The 14,064-nt window shown below is 45.2% G+C and overlaps 1 protein-coding gene across 1 annotated transcript in view; it reads right to left on the bottom strand.

The window, feature by feature from the left end:
• LOC139266712 (dynein axonemal heavy chain 8-like) overlaps window positions 1-14,064 on the bottom strand; it is a 2,132,242-nt gene that overhangs the window by 1,801,253 nt on the left and 316,925 nt on the right. The window contains exon 8 of the mRNA XM_070884298.1: window positions 3,974-4,150. Coding sequence (XP_070740399.1) covers window positions 3,974-4,150 — 177 coding nt within the window. The remainder of the gene's footprint in view (window positions 1-3,973; window positions 4,151-14,064) is intronic.

Below are 14,064 nucleotides of genomic sequence, written 5' to 3' on the forward strand. Positions count from 1 at the left end.
AACACAAATGAAAAAAAACAAAGTGCCCCCCTCCCTCCAACAAAATATCAGCAACAACATTAAAATACTGTGACCAAGACAACACCTGCGGCCATGCACCTCACTTTCCTTTCCCCCCCCCCCCCGCTCCCGCTTCTCCTCCCCACATCTACCCTCTCCCCTTCCCCTCCTGACTCCAAGCTGCCTTGCCAAGGAGCTCCTCAGGTACTGCTTCATTGGGGGGGATGACAGCAGAACCGCTGCTTGAACGGATACGGGAGAGGACGGTCCCGAGGTGGGAACATCCTCAGGGCCAGAAACAAGATCTTCGTCCTGGCTCTCATGTGTCGTTGACAATGGGGGTGCGGCACCTTGTGGTCCAGTGCCATGCTCCGGGACCACTGGGAGACCTCCACCACCAGTGTTCCTGGCTATCACCTCCAAGGCCTCCACCATCTGCGGAATGTACTCACTCATGGTGGCGGACATGCTGGCCATCTGTTGGGATATGCCCCCATTGTCTGTAGGATCTGCTGACCTATGTCAACACTCCTCCTGGACAAGTGTACCATGTCGCTGCTCAGATCTGCCGCTCGTGGAGCAGACCTGCTGCGTCGAACCAACCTCCGCGTGGTTGGTACCGTCCTGGAGACACCTCGGGTGGCCTGCAGCAAGGTGCTTGGACCCGGTACCTCCACGGTGGAAGAGAAATGGCCGCCAGAGCACTAGATGTCATGGGTATCGACTGCATTATGGAGCTTGACGATACAGGCTCCTCGAAGTCCGTACTTTCATCCGTGGAGAAGGTACCCAGCAGTTCCATGGGCGAGAATCAGGGCTCCTCAGCACCAGATGCACGATCGTCCAGCAACTCCAGCCCCGCGCCCCCGCTTCTGGGCTCGGTAGTGTTACATGGGGTCGCGCTTCTGGCTGAACTACAAAACATAAATTAGGTTATTAGAGGAGAAGGGGGTGCTAGGGTCATAAGGTGATTCCAATGCTACACACAGTATATGCACGAGAAAAGCACCACCGTTATCAAAATCATCACAGATATCACATTTCATGACCATGACCAAATTCTGCATTGCAATGATTCTCATGAGGCCATTATTATTTAGAGAACACTTTTATCATTCATCTATCATATATTATTGGTCAGATATGAGTGGGTGTGGCATCTATTGACTTTACATCACGCAATGATGTATACTTTACTCACGTGGCATCACATCAGGTTCTGCAGCTGCATGCGTGGCCGACCGGGAGTGGCTCCCCACTAGCGCCAGCACCCGCTCCTCGATGTCAGTGAGCTCGATGAAGACTGGTGACCCGCCACCCATCCGCCTCTGCTCGGCCCTATTGTTCGAAAGTTTCTTCTGTAAAAGGTAACACCAGCACGACATGGCATGAGATCATTGCGTGAGATCACTGCTAGGTACTGTCACAGAGACTGAAACAGCACATAACTGACAGATGTAATCATGATTATGATGATAATTATCATTCTTTACCTGACGACGTACACTGTAAACGCAGGCTTTGAGTAAAACTTTCCCTGTATAAGTGCAAGACATCACATCTGATTTTAATCAATCATTACACTTACAAATCAAATTATATAAATATAAAAGTACATGTAAATAAATGTAATACTTACTCTGGCAGATCCGACAACGTTATTCCAGTGCTTGCGGCACTGGTTCCCATCACGCACCTCGTTGGTAGCCGACGAGACCACCTCGGCTATGTCAGCCCATATAGAAACATAGAAAATAGGTGCAGTTGTAGGCCATTCAGCCCTTCGAGCTTACACCGCCATTCAAATAAGATCATGGCTGATCACTCCCTCAGTACCCCTTTCCTGCTTTCTCTCCATACCCCTTGATCCCCTTAGCCGTAAGGGCCATATCTAACTCCCTCTTGAAAATATCCAATGAACTGGCACCAACAACTCTCTGTGGCAGAGAATTCCACAGGTTAACAACTCTCCGAGTGAAGAAGTTTCCCCTCATCTCAGTCCTAAATGGCCTATCCATTATCCTAATACTATGTCCCCTGGTTCTGGACTTCCCCAACATCGGGAACATTCTTCCCGCATCTAACCTGTCCAGTTCTGTCAGAATTTTATACGTTTCTCTCTGGTAGACTTTTGGGGTCGGATTCCCACGCCCACCTATGTCAAATGACCCAAGCGTGAGTCCACCCCCTGTAGGAGGGAGGCATTTGCTTCGTCGGAGAATCTCCTTGCTCATTTGTGTCCTCACAATTGTTCCTCTCCCACCTCACTGCTTTCGCCAGCATCCTCAGTCTCCACAGCGTGCTGTGTCGCCTCCTCCATCCTTTCCTTTTTAAATATTATTTTTTCAACAGAAACTCAGTGGCAACAACGTTCTTTGTGCTCAGCAGTCTTTTTGCTGATGGTAAATCTCCCTCCTGCCTTCCAAAACAGCCAAGCAAGCACACAACACACCCACACATGCTTTCAGTTCATCTTGGCTCCCTCGATCTCTCTCTCCTGATCCACGTATGTACTGATGACCCCTGACCTTCTGAAACGCGGGAAATGACCGTTGCCATGCCATTGCTATGGACGGCAACACTTTACAGCAGAAAGTCAAAAAAATTTAACGCTATTGCCCATTTCAGATCGCTCGTGTTAACGCCCATTTTATAAAATGGAAAGTTGGGGTTTTGAAAATGAACGATAATCCGGCGATTTCAAAACCCCTATTTACCGCCCACGCTGGAAATAACGCCCATTTTTGGGCGATCTGCACAAAATTGGAAAGTCGAGCCCACAGGGTGGTGAAATGGTAGGACACATGACAGATGCAATTTAATGCAGAAAAGTTTGAAGTGATGCATTTTGGTAGAAAGAATGAGTAGAGGACATATAATCTAAATGGTAGAATCCTAAAGGGGGTGCACAAACAGAGAGATCTGGGAGTATGTGTGCATAAATCATTGAAAATGGCAGAGCAGATTGAGAAAGCAATTAAAAAGACTTACAGGATCCTGAGCTTCAGAAATCAAAGTATAGAGTACAAATTTGTGGAAATTCTGATGAACCTACATAAAATACTGGTTTGCCTCCAACTGGAGTATTCTGGGTACCACAATTTAGGAAGAATGTGAAGGCCTTCGAGAGGGTGCAGAAAAGATTTACAAGAATGATTCCAGGAATGAAGGACTTCAGTCACATTGATAGACTAGAGAAGCTAGTGTTGTCCTCCAAAGAGGAGATTTTATAGAGGTGTTCAAAATCATGAGGGGTCTGGACAGAGTAGATAGAGAGAAACTGTTCCCATTGGCAGAAGGGTCGAGAACTCGAGGATGCAGATTTAAGAAGGGTCAAGAACTAGAGGATGCAGATGCAAAAGAACTAAAGGCGACCTAAGAAAAATATGTAATGCATCGAGTGGTTAAGATCTGGAATGCACCACCTGAAAGGGTTGTGGAAGCAGACTCAATTTTATCTTTCAAAGGGGAGTTGGATAATTATCTGAAGGAAAAGAAATTGCAGGGCTACAGGGAAAGAGCAGGATTGTGGGACTAGCTGAGAGTTGGCACAGGCTCAACGGGCTGAATGGCCTTCTTCCGTGCTATAACCATTCTATGATTCTATGATAGAAAAAGTTTTTTAAAAGTCTGGAATTGCTGATTTGTCATTGACCTGGTCTCACCAGAATGGTCATCCAGTTCCTATATAGTATGCATTGTTACATCCCCTGGTTTATGCTGTTATATCAATAATGTGAGTTAACTCTGAATGCAAGTGATAAAGCATCCACATATAGGAGTGACTGACACCACTAAACCTGAAGGTTTGGTATCTATGTGGACCCTTATTTTAAAACAACCTTTCAGGTGTTCTGTTCCCATATTAAAAATTCTAAGACAATTAGTATTCTAAAATGTTGTTAAAATACTTACTAAAATACAATGTTATGATTAATAAGCATCCTTTTGCTGCTTTCCTTGATAACTTTACCTTTAACACTTTTGAGTGACTTGCTTGTAACACATTGATCACTGCCTTGCAATGGCGTCCTCTAAGCTGCTCTATGATGGAATTGAATTTAGCAGACATGCATTTCCAGTATTCCAGTTCAATGAGAGGACCTGAATTTTCTGCCTCTTTTCTCACTTGATTACTTTGTGCCAGCACCTGTCGATAAATAGCACAATTCAGCTCAGTATTTGTACTTTCTTTGACTTAATGTTTTATATGTTCATAGTGAGCAGTAATCATAGTTTTAGAAGGCATACATCATCATGCCTCAAAAATACAGCATGCTTTTTAGGAAGTAACAAAATTAGTAGATGAGAGCTAACCTTGACGTTTCTTGAACTTTCAGAAGGAAAGCTCAAATTGCTACTTTAAATATCCTGGCTGAAAATGTATCATCGATGACAACATCAGACCTGCAACATTTAATTGGGCCAGGTAACATGCAGGGCAGGCTTAATAGACCCCATTAACACAAAGCCGATTTCAGGAGTGGGATGAAATCAACAACAGGATCGCAACCTGCCACGGCGACCGCTCGCACCTGACTCAACCAGGTAAAAAAATTCTGGCCATTGTCTCTTTAGTTTCATTCCCACTTCCTCTCGGAATGAGTGATCATAGTATGGTTGAATTTGTAATACAGATTGAGGGTGAGGAAGTAGTGTCTCAAACGAGCATGATATGCTTAAACAAAGGGGACTACAGTGGGATGAGGGCAGAGTTAGCTAAAGTAGACTGGGAACACAGACTAAACGGTGGCACAATTGAGGAACAGTGGAGGACTTTTAAGGAGCTCTTTCATTGTGCACAACAAAAATATATTCCAGTGAAAAAGAAGGGTGGAAAGAGAAGGGATAACCAGCCGTGGATAACCAAGGAAATAAAGGAGAGTATCAAATTAAAAACCAATAAGGTGGCCAAGGTTAGTGGGAAACTAGAAGATTGGGGAAAATTTTAAACGACAGCAAAGAATGACTAAGAAAGCAATAAAGAAAGGAAAGATAGATTACGAAAGTAAACTTGCGCAAAACATAAAATCAGATAGTAAAAGCTTTTACCGAAATATAAAACGGAAGAGAGTGACTAAAGTAAATGTTGGTCCTTTAGAAGATGAGAAGGGGGATTTAATAATGGGAAATGTGAAAATGGCTGAAACCTTAAACAATTATTTTGCTTCGGTCTTCACAGTGAAAGACACAAAAACCATGCCAAAAATTGCTGGTCACGGGAATGTGGAAAGGGAGGACCTTGAGACAATCACTATCACTCGGGAGGTAGTGCTGGACAGACTAATGGGACTCAAGGTAGACAAGTCCCCTGGTCCTGATAAAATGCATCCCAGGGTATTAAAAGATATGGCGGAAGTTATAGCAGATGCATTCGTTATAATCTACCAAAATTCTCTGGACTCTGGGGAGGTAAGAGCGGATTGGAAAGCAGCTAATGTAACGCCTCTGTTTAAAAAAGGGGGCAGACAAAGGGCAGGTAACTATAGGCCGGTTAGTTTAACATCTGTAGTGGGGAAAATGCTTGAAGCTATCATTAAGGAAGAAATAACAGGACATCTAGATAGGAATAGTGCAATCAAGCAGACGCAACATGGATTCATGAAGGGGAAATCATGTTGAACTAATTTACTGGAATTCTTTGAGGATATAACGAGCATGGTGGACAGAGGTGTACTGATGGATGTGGTGTATTTAGATTAGTGGTGTGCTGGGACCACAACTGTTTACAATATACATAGATGACCTGGAAGAGGGACAGAGAGTAGTGTAACAAAATTTGCAATGACACAAAGATTAGTGGGAAAGCGGGTTGTGTAGAGGACACAGAAAGGCTCCAAAGAGATTTAGGTTAAGCGAATGGGCTAAGGTTTGGCAGATGGAATACAATGTCGGAAAATATGAGGTCATCCACCTTGGAAAAAAAAAACAGTAAAAGGGAATATTATTTGAATGGGGAGAAATTACAACATGCTGAGGTGCAGAGGGACCTGGGGGTCCTTGTGCATGAATCCCAAAAAGTTAGTTTGCAGGTGCAGCAGGTAATCAGGAAGGCGAATGGAATGGTGGCCTTCATTGTGAGAGGGATGGAGTACAAAAGCAGGGAGGTCCTGCTGCAACTGTACAGGGTATTGGTGAGGCGGCACCTGGAGTACTGCGTGCAGTTTTGGTCACCTTACTTAAGGAAGGATATACTAGCCTTGGAGGGGGTACAGAGATGATTCACTAACTGATTCCAGAGATGAGGGGGTTACCTTATGATGATAGATTGAGTAGACTGGGTCTTTACTCGTTGGAGTTCAGAAGGATGAGGGGTGATCTTATAGAAACATTTAAAATAATGAAAGGGATAGACAAGATAGAAGCAGAGAGGTTGTTTCCACTGGTCGGGGAGACTAGAACTAGGAGGCACAGCCTCAAAATACAGGGGAGCCAATTTAAAACTGAGTTGGGAGGACATTTCTTCTCCCAGAGGGTTGTGAATCTGTGGAATTCTCTGCCCAAGGAAGCAGATGAGGCTAGCTCATTGAATGTATTCAAATCACAGATAATAGATTTTTAACCAATAAGGGAATTAAGAGTTATGGGGAGGGGGCGGGTAAGCAGAGCTGAGTCCACGGCCAGATCAGCCATGATCATTTTGAATGGTGGAGCTGGCTCGAGGGGCTAGATGGCCTACTCCTGTTCCTAATTCTTATGTTCTTATGTTCCTATCCAAACACAACTTGTCAAATCCACCTAATCCATGGGAACCCACCTCCTGCTCATTCGATCCCATTCCTACTGAACTCCTTTTTAAAAATGTATTCATTCCTGGGATATGGGTGTCGCTGGCAAGGCCAGCATTTATTACCCATCCTTATTTGCCCTTGAGAAGGTGGCGGTGAGCTGTCTTCTTGAACCGCTGTGGTCTGTGTGGTGTCTTATTATTGTTTTTTGTATAAATAAGTGGCTTGCTACGCCACTTCAGAGAGCAGTTAAGAGTCAACCACATTGCTGTGGATCTGGAGACGCATATAGGCTGGACCGGGTAATGATTTCCTTCCCTCAATTTAAATTTAAATTCCTCAACTCCCGTGGTGGAATTTGAACTCATGTCTCTGGATCATGAGTCCAGGCTTCTGGAATACTAGACCAGTAGCACAACCATTATGCTACCATACCCTCCTAACCGCTCAGATTCCCTTCTTGGTTCATATCTACTCAGTCATCGGCCCTCCTCCCTTTCAAAACAACAGTCATCACTTCCTCCTCAAAAAACATTATCCTTGCAAACTACCACCCCATCTAAAACCTTAGTTTCCTTTCATAAATATATCATTCCCAGTTCTGTGCCAATCTCTCCTGCAATACCCTGCTGAATCTCCCAATTAGGTTTCCAAAATTCCTACAGCACGACAACAACCCGAACAAAAGTGTGAACAACATTCACTGTACTGTCACCGCAGTGCATTATTACTCCTTGATCTCTCAGCAGCTTTTGACCTCACCATTGCCCTCAAATGCCTCTTCTCTATTGTCCAAATTGGTGGAACTGTCCTTGCTTGGTTCCAACAACAGCAACTTATATTTATATAGCACCTTTAACATAGTAAAACATCCCAAGGCGCTTATAAGACAAAAAAATTTGACTGTGCCACATAAGGAGAAATTAGAGCAGATGAGCAAAAACTTGGTCAAAGAGGTAGGTTTTAAGGAGTGCCTTAAAGGAGGAAAGAGGTGGAGAGGTTTAGGCAGGCATTTCCGAAGCTTAGGGCCAAGGCAACAGAAGGCACGGCCACCAATGGTTGAGCAAATATAAATCAGAGATGGAAAGAATTAAAGGAGATATCTGAGGGGGGGCGGGGGGGTGGCTGTAGGAGATTACAGAGATAGAGAGGGGCGAGACCATGGAGGGATTTGAAAAACAGGATTAATATTTTGAAATCAAGGTGTTGCTTAAGCAGGAGCCAATATAGGTCCACGAGTACAGGGGCAATGGATGAATGGGACACGAACACCCGAGTTTTGGATGACCTCAAGATTAAGTAGAGTAGAATGTGGGAGGCCAGTCAGGAATGCATTGCAATAGTCAAGTCTAGAGGGAATAAAGGCATAGATGAGGGTTTCAGCAGTGGATGAGCTGAGGCAGGGGCAGAGACGGATTTTATTAGGGTGGAAATAGGCGGTTTTAGTTAAGCTGCAGATAACTTCCAGTCCTACTTATATTTTTTGGGGAGTGATTACTGTCAATAAACCGGAAACTACCGGAAGCTGCGTAGACTTCTGCGCATAACTGTCAAGTTCCAAATTTTAAAAATAACGTTCACAACAGATGAAGGTCTGCTTAAATGCCAACTCTAATGATTTTTTTCTCTTGTTGGAAATAATCTTATTGTAAAGAAATGCAAATAATATTAAAAACATGCATTATATTCCCATTAGCAATTTGATTTATAAACACGCAACTCGCAGGATAATATTCACAGCCTTTTCTGCCCGACAGCCTTTTTGAATTAGAGATAGTTCTACATTGAAAATAGCCAAGATTCCTCAGTTGAAAGCTCCAGGATCAACTTTATCTCAAGTTTTATATGTTTCTTTTTTTTTAAAAGATATTTCCTATCATCTAAGCAGAGTGCATGCTCAACTCCGCCGTTAAACCTGAAACGTCTTCCTGTCCAAATAATTACATTGAATAGTGGTCATTCGCATTTTACACGCATTAGGATTTTATGAACAGTTACTGTCCTTTCCTAAACATTTGGGCACTGTGGCTACATTTGAGAAGCAGGGCTGTGAATTATTCTAGTGACTGGCAAAAATAACCCAATTTCCATTCTATCAAAATGACTGTTGAATACGAATCCGGCAAGAACAACCAAGAGACCATTGGAACTGCACAAGCGCAACAACTTTGTTGTTGGCAGAAGTCGCGTCCATTTTTAAAACTTAATTCACGGGATGTGGGTGCTGCTGCCAAGGCCAGCATTTTTGTCCATCCCTAATTGCCCCTGAGAAGGTGGTGCTGAGCCTCCTTTTTGAACTGCTGCAGTTCGTGTGGTGAAGGTACTCCCACGGTAATGTTAGGTAGAGAGTGCCAAGAAATTGACCCAGCGATGACAAAGGAATGGCAATATATTTCCAGTCAGGAGGGTGTGTGACTTGGAGAAGAACTTGAAGGTGGTGGTGCTCCCATGCGTCTACTGCCCTTGTTCTATAGGCGGTAGCGGTCAAGAGTTTGGGAGGTGCTGTCAAAGAAGTGCACCTTGTAGATGGTACACACTGCGGCCACGTTGCGCCAGTGGTGGAGGGAGTGAATGTGAAATGTGAATGTTTAAGATGGTGCTAGTTAACTAGTCTGACACAGTAAATATGGGTGATCTATCTGCTGGACAGGTGACTCACATTTCTGCTGTGCTCCACCCGCTTAGGATCCAGAGTTGGGGAAGACAACAACGACAGTAACAACTTGCATTTATATAGCGCCTTTAACCTAGTAAAACATCCCAAGGTGCTTCACAGAAGTGTTGTAAGACAAAAAGAAAAATCTAACACCAAGCCAGATAAGAAGAAATTATAGATGACCAAAAGCTTGGACAAAGAGGTAATTTTTAAGGAGTGTCTTGAAGGAAGAAAGAGGTAGAGAGGCGGAGAGATTTAGGAAGGGAGTTACAGAGCTTAGGGCCTAGGCAGCTGAAGGCATGACCACCAATGGTTGAACAATTATAATCAGGGATGCTCAAGAGGGCGGAATTTGAGGAGAGCAAATATCTCGTGCGGGGGGGGGGGGGGGGCGGGGGCGGTGTGATTGTGGGGCTAGAGAACATTACAGAGATAGGGAGGGGCGAGGCCATGAAGGGATTTGTAAACAAGGATGAGAATTTTGAAACCAAGGCATTGCTTAACCAGAAGTCGACGTAGGTCAGTGAGCACAGGGCTGATGGGTGAGCGGGACTTGGTATGAGTTTTGGATGACCTCAGGTTTACGTAGGGTAGAATGTGGTAGACCAGCCAGGTGTGCGTTGGAGTAGTCAAAATCCATGGCTCGGCCTTGGACAACGTTGACAACTTTCCATACCTCGGGAATCTACTATCAGCAAGGGCAGACATCGACGACGAGGTCAAACAACGCCTCCAGTGTGCCAGTGCAACCATCGGGTGCCTGAGGAAGAGGGTGTTCAAAGACCCGGCTCTCAAATCTGGTACCAAGCTTATGGTCTACAAGACTGTTATGATACCTGCCCTCCTGTATAAGAACATAAGAAATAGGAGCAGGAGTAGGCCTTATGGCCCCTCGAACCTGCTCCGCCATTTAATATGACTGATCCGATCATGGACTCAGGTCCACTTCCCTGCGTGCTCTCCATAACCTCTTATTCCCTTACGGTTTAAGAAACTGTCTATTTCTGTCTTAAATTTATTCAATGTCCCAGCTTCCACAGGTCTCTGAGGCAGCAAATTCCACATATCCACAACCCTCTGAGAGAAGAAATTTCTCATCTCAGTTTTAAACGGGCGGCCCCTTATTCTAAGATTATGCCCTCTAGTTCTAGTCTGCCCTATCAGTGGAAACATCCTCTCTGCATCCATCTTGTCAAGCCCCCTCATAATATTATACGTTTTGATAAGATCACCTCTCATTCTTCTTAATTCCAATGAGTAGAGACCCAACCTACTCAACCTTTCCTCATAAGTCAACCCCCTCATCTCTGGAATCAACCTTATGAACCTTCTCTAAATTGCCTCCAAAGCAAGTATATCCTTTTGTAAATATGGAAACCAAAACTGCACACAGTATTCCAGGTGTGGCCTCACCAATACCCTGTACAACTGTAGCAACACTCCCCTGCTTTTATACTCCATTCCTTTGCATTAAAGGCCAAGATTCCATTGGCCTTCCTGATCACTTGCTGTACCTGCATTTTATCCTTTTGTGTTTCATACACAAGTACCCCCAGGTCCCGCTGTACTGCAGCACTTTGCAATCTTACTCCATTTAAATAATAGGTTAAGCGAATGGGCTAAGGTTTGGCAGATGGAATACAATGTCGGAAAATGTGAGGTCATCCACCTTGGAAAAAAAAAACAGTTAAAGGGAATATTATTTGAATGGAGAGAAATTACAACATGCTGCGGTGCAGAGGGACCTGGGGGTCCTTGTGCATGAATCCCAAAAAGTTAGTTTGCAGGTACAGCAGGTAATCAGGAAGGCGAATGGAATGTTGGCCTTCATTGCGAGAGGGATGGAGTACAAAAGCAGGGAGGTCCTGCTGCAACTGTACAGGGTATTGGTGAGGCCGCACCTGGAGTACTGCGTGCAGTTTTGGTCACCTTACTTAAGGAAGAATATACTAGCCTTGGAGTGGGTACAGAGATGATTCACTAGGCTGATTCCGGAGATGAGTGGGTTACCTTATGATGATAGATTGAGTAGACTGGGTCTTTACTCGTTGGAGTTCAGAAGGATGAGGGGTGATCTTATGGAAACATTTAAAATAATGAAAGGGATAGACAAGATAGAGGCAGAGAGGTTGTTTCCACTGGTCGGGGAGACTAGAACTAGGGGGCACAGCCTCAAAATACAGGGGAGCCAATTTAAAACCGAGTTGAGAGGGAATTTCTTCTCAGAGGGTTGTGAATCTGTGGAATTCTCTGCCCAAGGAAGCAGTTGAGGCTAGCTCATTGAATGTATTCAAATCACAGATCGATAGATTTTTAACCAATAAGGGAATTAAGGGTTATGGGGAGCGGGCGGGTAAGTGGAGCTGAGTCCACGGCCAGATCAGCCACGATCTTTTTGAATGGCGGAGCATGCTCGAGGGGCTAGATGGTCTACTCCTGTTCCTAATTCTTATGTTCTTATAACTTGCTCTTTGATTTTTTTTCTGCCAAAGTGCATGACCTCACACTTTCCAACATTATACTCCATCTATCAAATTTTTGCCCACTCACTTAGCCTGGCTATGTCCTTTTGCAGATCATTTGTGTTCTCCTCACACATTGCTTTTCCTCCCCTCTTTGTATTGTCAACAAACTTGGCTACGTTACACTCGGTCCCTTCCTACAAGTCGTTAATATAGATTGTAAATAGTTGGGGTCCCAGCACTGATCCCTGCAGCACCCCACTGATTACTGATTACCAAGCCGAGAATGAACCATTTATCCCGACTCTCTCTTTTCTGTTCATTAGCCAATCCTTTATCCAAGCTAATATATTGGGCCCAAGTTTCCACACGATAAAAAACGGGCGCCCCTCCGAGCTGGGCGCCCGTTTTTCGCGCCGAAAAAAAAACGCGCGGGTCTGGAGCGCCCTGCAGCTCCATGTCTGCTTGGCGCAGCGCCCAGGGGGCGGAGCCTACCACTCGCGCCGATTTTGTAAGTGGGATGGGGCAGGTACCATTTAAATTCGTTTTTTCCTGCCGGCAACCCTGCGCGTGTGCGTTGGAGCGTTCGCGCATGCGCAGTGTGAAGGAAACATTGGCACTCGGCCATTTTTGTAGTTCTTTGTAGCTGTTTAATTTTTGAACATTTTTTAATAAAAGCACATTGCCATCAGCACATCAGCACTGAGGCTTCTTGCAGCAGTGAGAAAGCTGCAGAAAGCCTCAGAAAGTTGAGGCAGCTGTTTCCCTCCCCCCCCCGCCCGTCGGGAACGGCTTCCTCCTACCCCCCCCCGCGGGAACGAACGGCTGCCTCCTTCCCGCACCCCCGCGGGAACGAACGGCTGCCTCCTTCCCCCTCCCCCGCGGGAATGAACGGCTGCCTCCTTTCCCCCCCCCCCAAGGGAATGAACGGCTGCCTCCTTTCCCCCCCCGCAGGAACGAACGGCTGCCTCCTTCCCCCCCCACCCCGCGGGAACGAACGGCTGCCTCCTTCCCCCCCCCCCGCGGGAACGAACAGCTTCCTCCTCCCAGCGGGAACGAACGGCTGCCTCAATTCTCCCTGGCTGAAGCACTTTCACACAGGTAGGAAGATGGTTTATTTAATCTTTTCTTTGCTTATAAATTTTTATTCAAGTTTGATTTATTTGTGTAATATTTGTATAAGTATAAATAAGGATTTATTATAGAATTTAATGACTTCTCTTCCCCCCCCGCCACCTCGTTCTGGACGCCTAATTTGTAACCTGTGCCTGATTTTTGAATGTGTAGACAAGGTTTTTTCAGTTCTACAAAAATCTTCACTTGCTCCATTCTAAGTTAGTTTGGAGTACGTTTTTACTGTGGAAACTTTGAAATCAGGCGTCAGTGGCCGGACACGCCCCCTTTTGAAGAAAAAATTCTGTTCCAAAGTGAAACAGTTCTAACTGACTAGAACTGCAGAAAATAAAATGTGGAGAATTGCGATTTCTAAGATAATCCGTTCTCCACCAGTTGCTCCTAAAAATCAGGCGCAAATCATGTGGAAACTTGGGCCCATTACCCCCAACCTCATGAACTTTTATCTTTTGCAGTAACTTTTTATGTGGCACTTTGTCAAATGCCTCAGAGACAAGGACCATTTAAAGTAGACACCTCAAATCGCTGGAGAAATACCACCAACGATGTATCCACAAGATTCTGCAAATCTCCTGGGAGGATAGACGCACCTACCTCAGTGTTCTCGATCAGACCAACATCCCCAGCATCGAAACACTGACCACACTCGACTAACTCCATTGGGTGGCCCACATATCTGACAAAAGACTCCCAAAGCAAGCAGCAAGCATAGAAACATAGAAAATAGGTGCAGGAGTAGGCCATTCGGCCCTTCTAGCCTGCACTGCCATTCAATGAGTTCATGGCTGAACATGTAACTTCAGTACCCCCTTCCTGCTTTCTCGCCATACCCCTTGATCCCCCTAGTAGTAAGGACTTCATCTAAGCGCTCTACTCAGAACTCCTACATGGCAAGCGATCCCCAGGTGGGCAGAGGAAACGTTTTAAGGACACTCTCGTCTCCTTGATAAAATGCAACATCCCCACCGATACTTGGGAATCCCTGGCCCAAGACAGCCCAAAGTCGAGGAAGAGCATCCAGGAGGGCACTGAGCACCTCAAGTCTCATCTCCAAGAGCATGCAGAAAACAAGCGCAGGCAGCGG

Source organism: Pristiophorus japonicus, chromosome 7 (assembly GCF_044704955.1).
Source record: "Pristiophorus japonicus isolate sPriJap1 chromosome 7, sPriJap1.hap1, whole genome shotgun sequence".
In the NCBI taxonomy this organism is placed as follows: Eukaryota; Metazoa; Chordata; class Chondrichthyes; family Pristiophoridae; genus Pristiophorus; species Pristiophorus japonicus.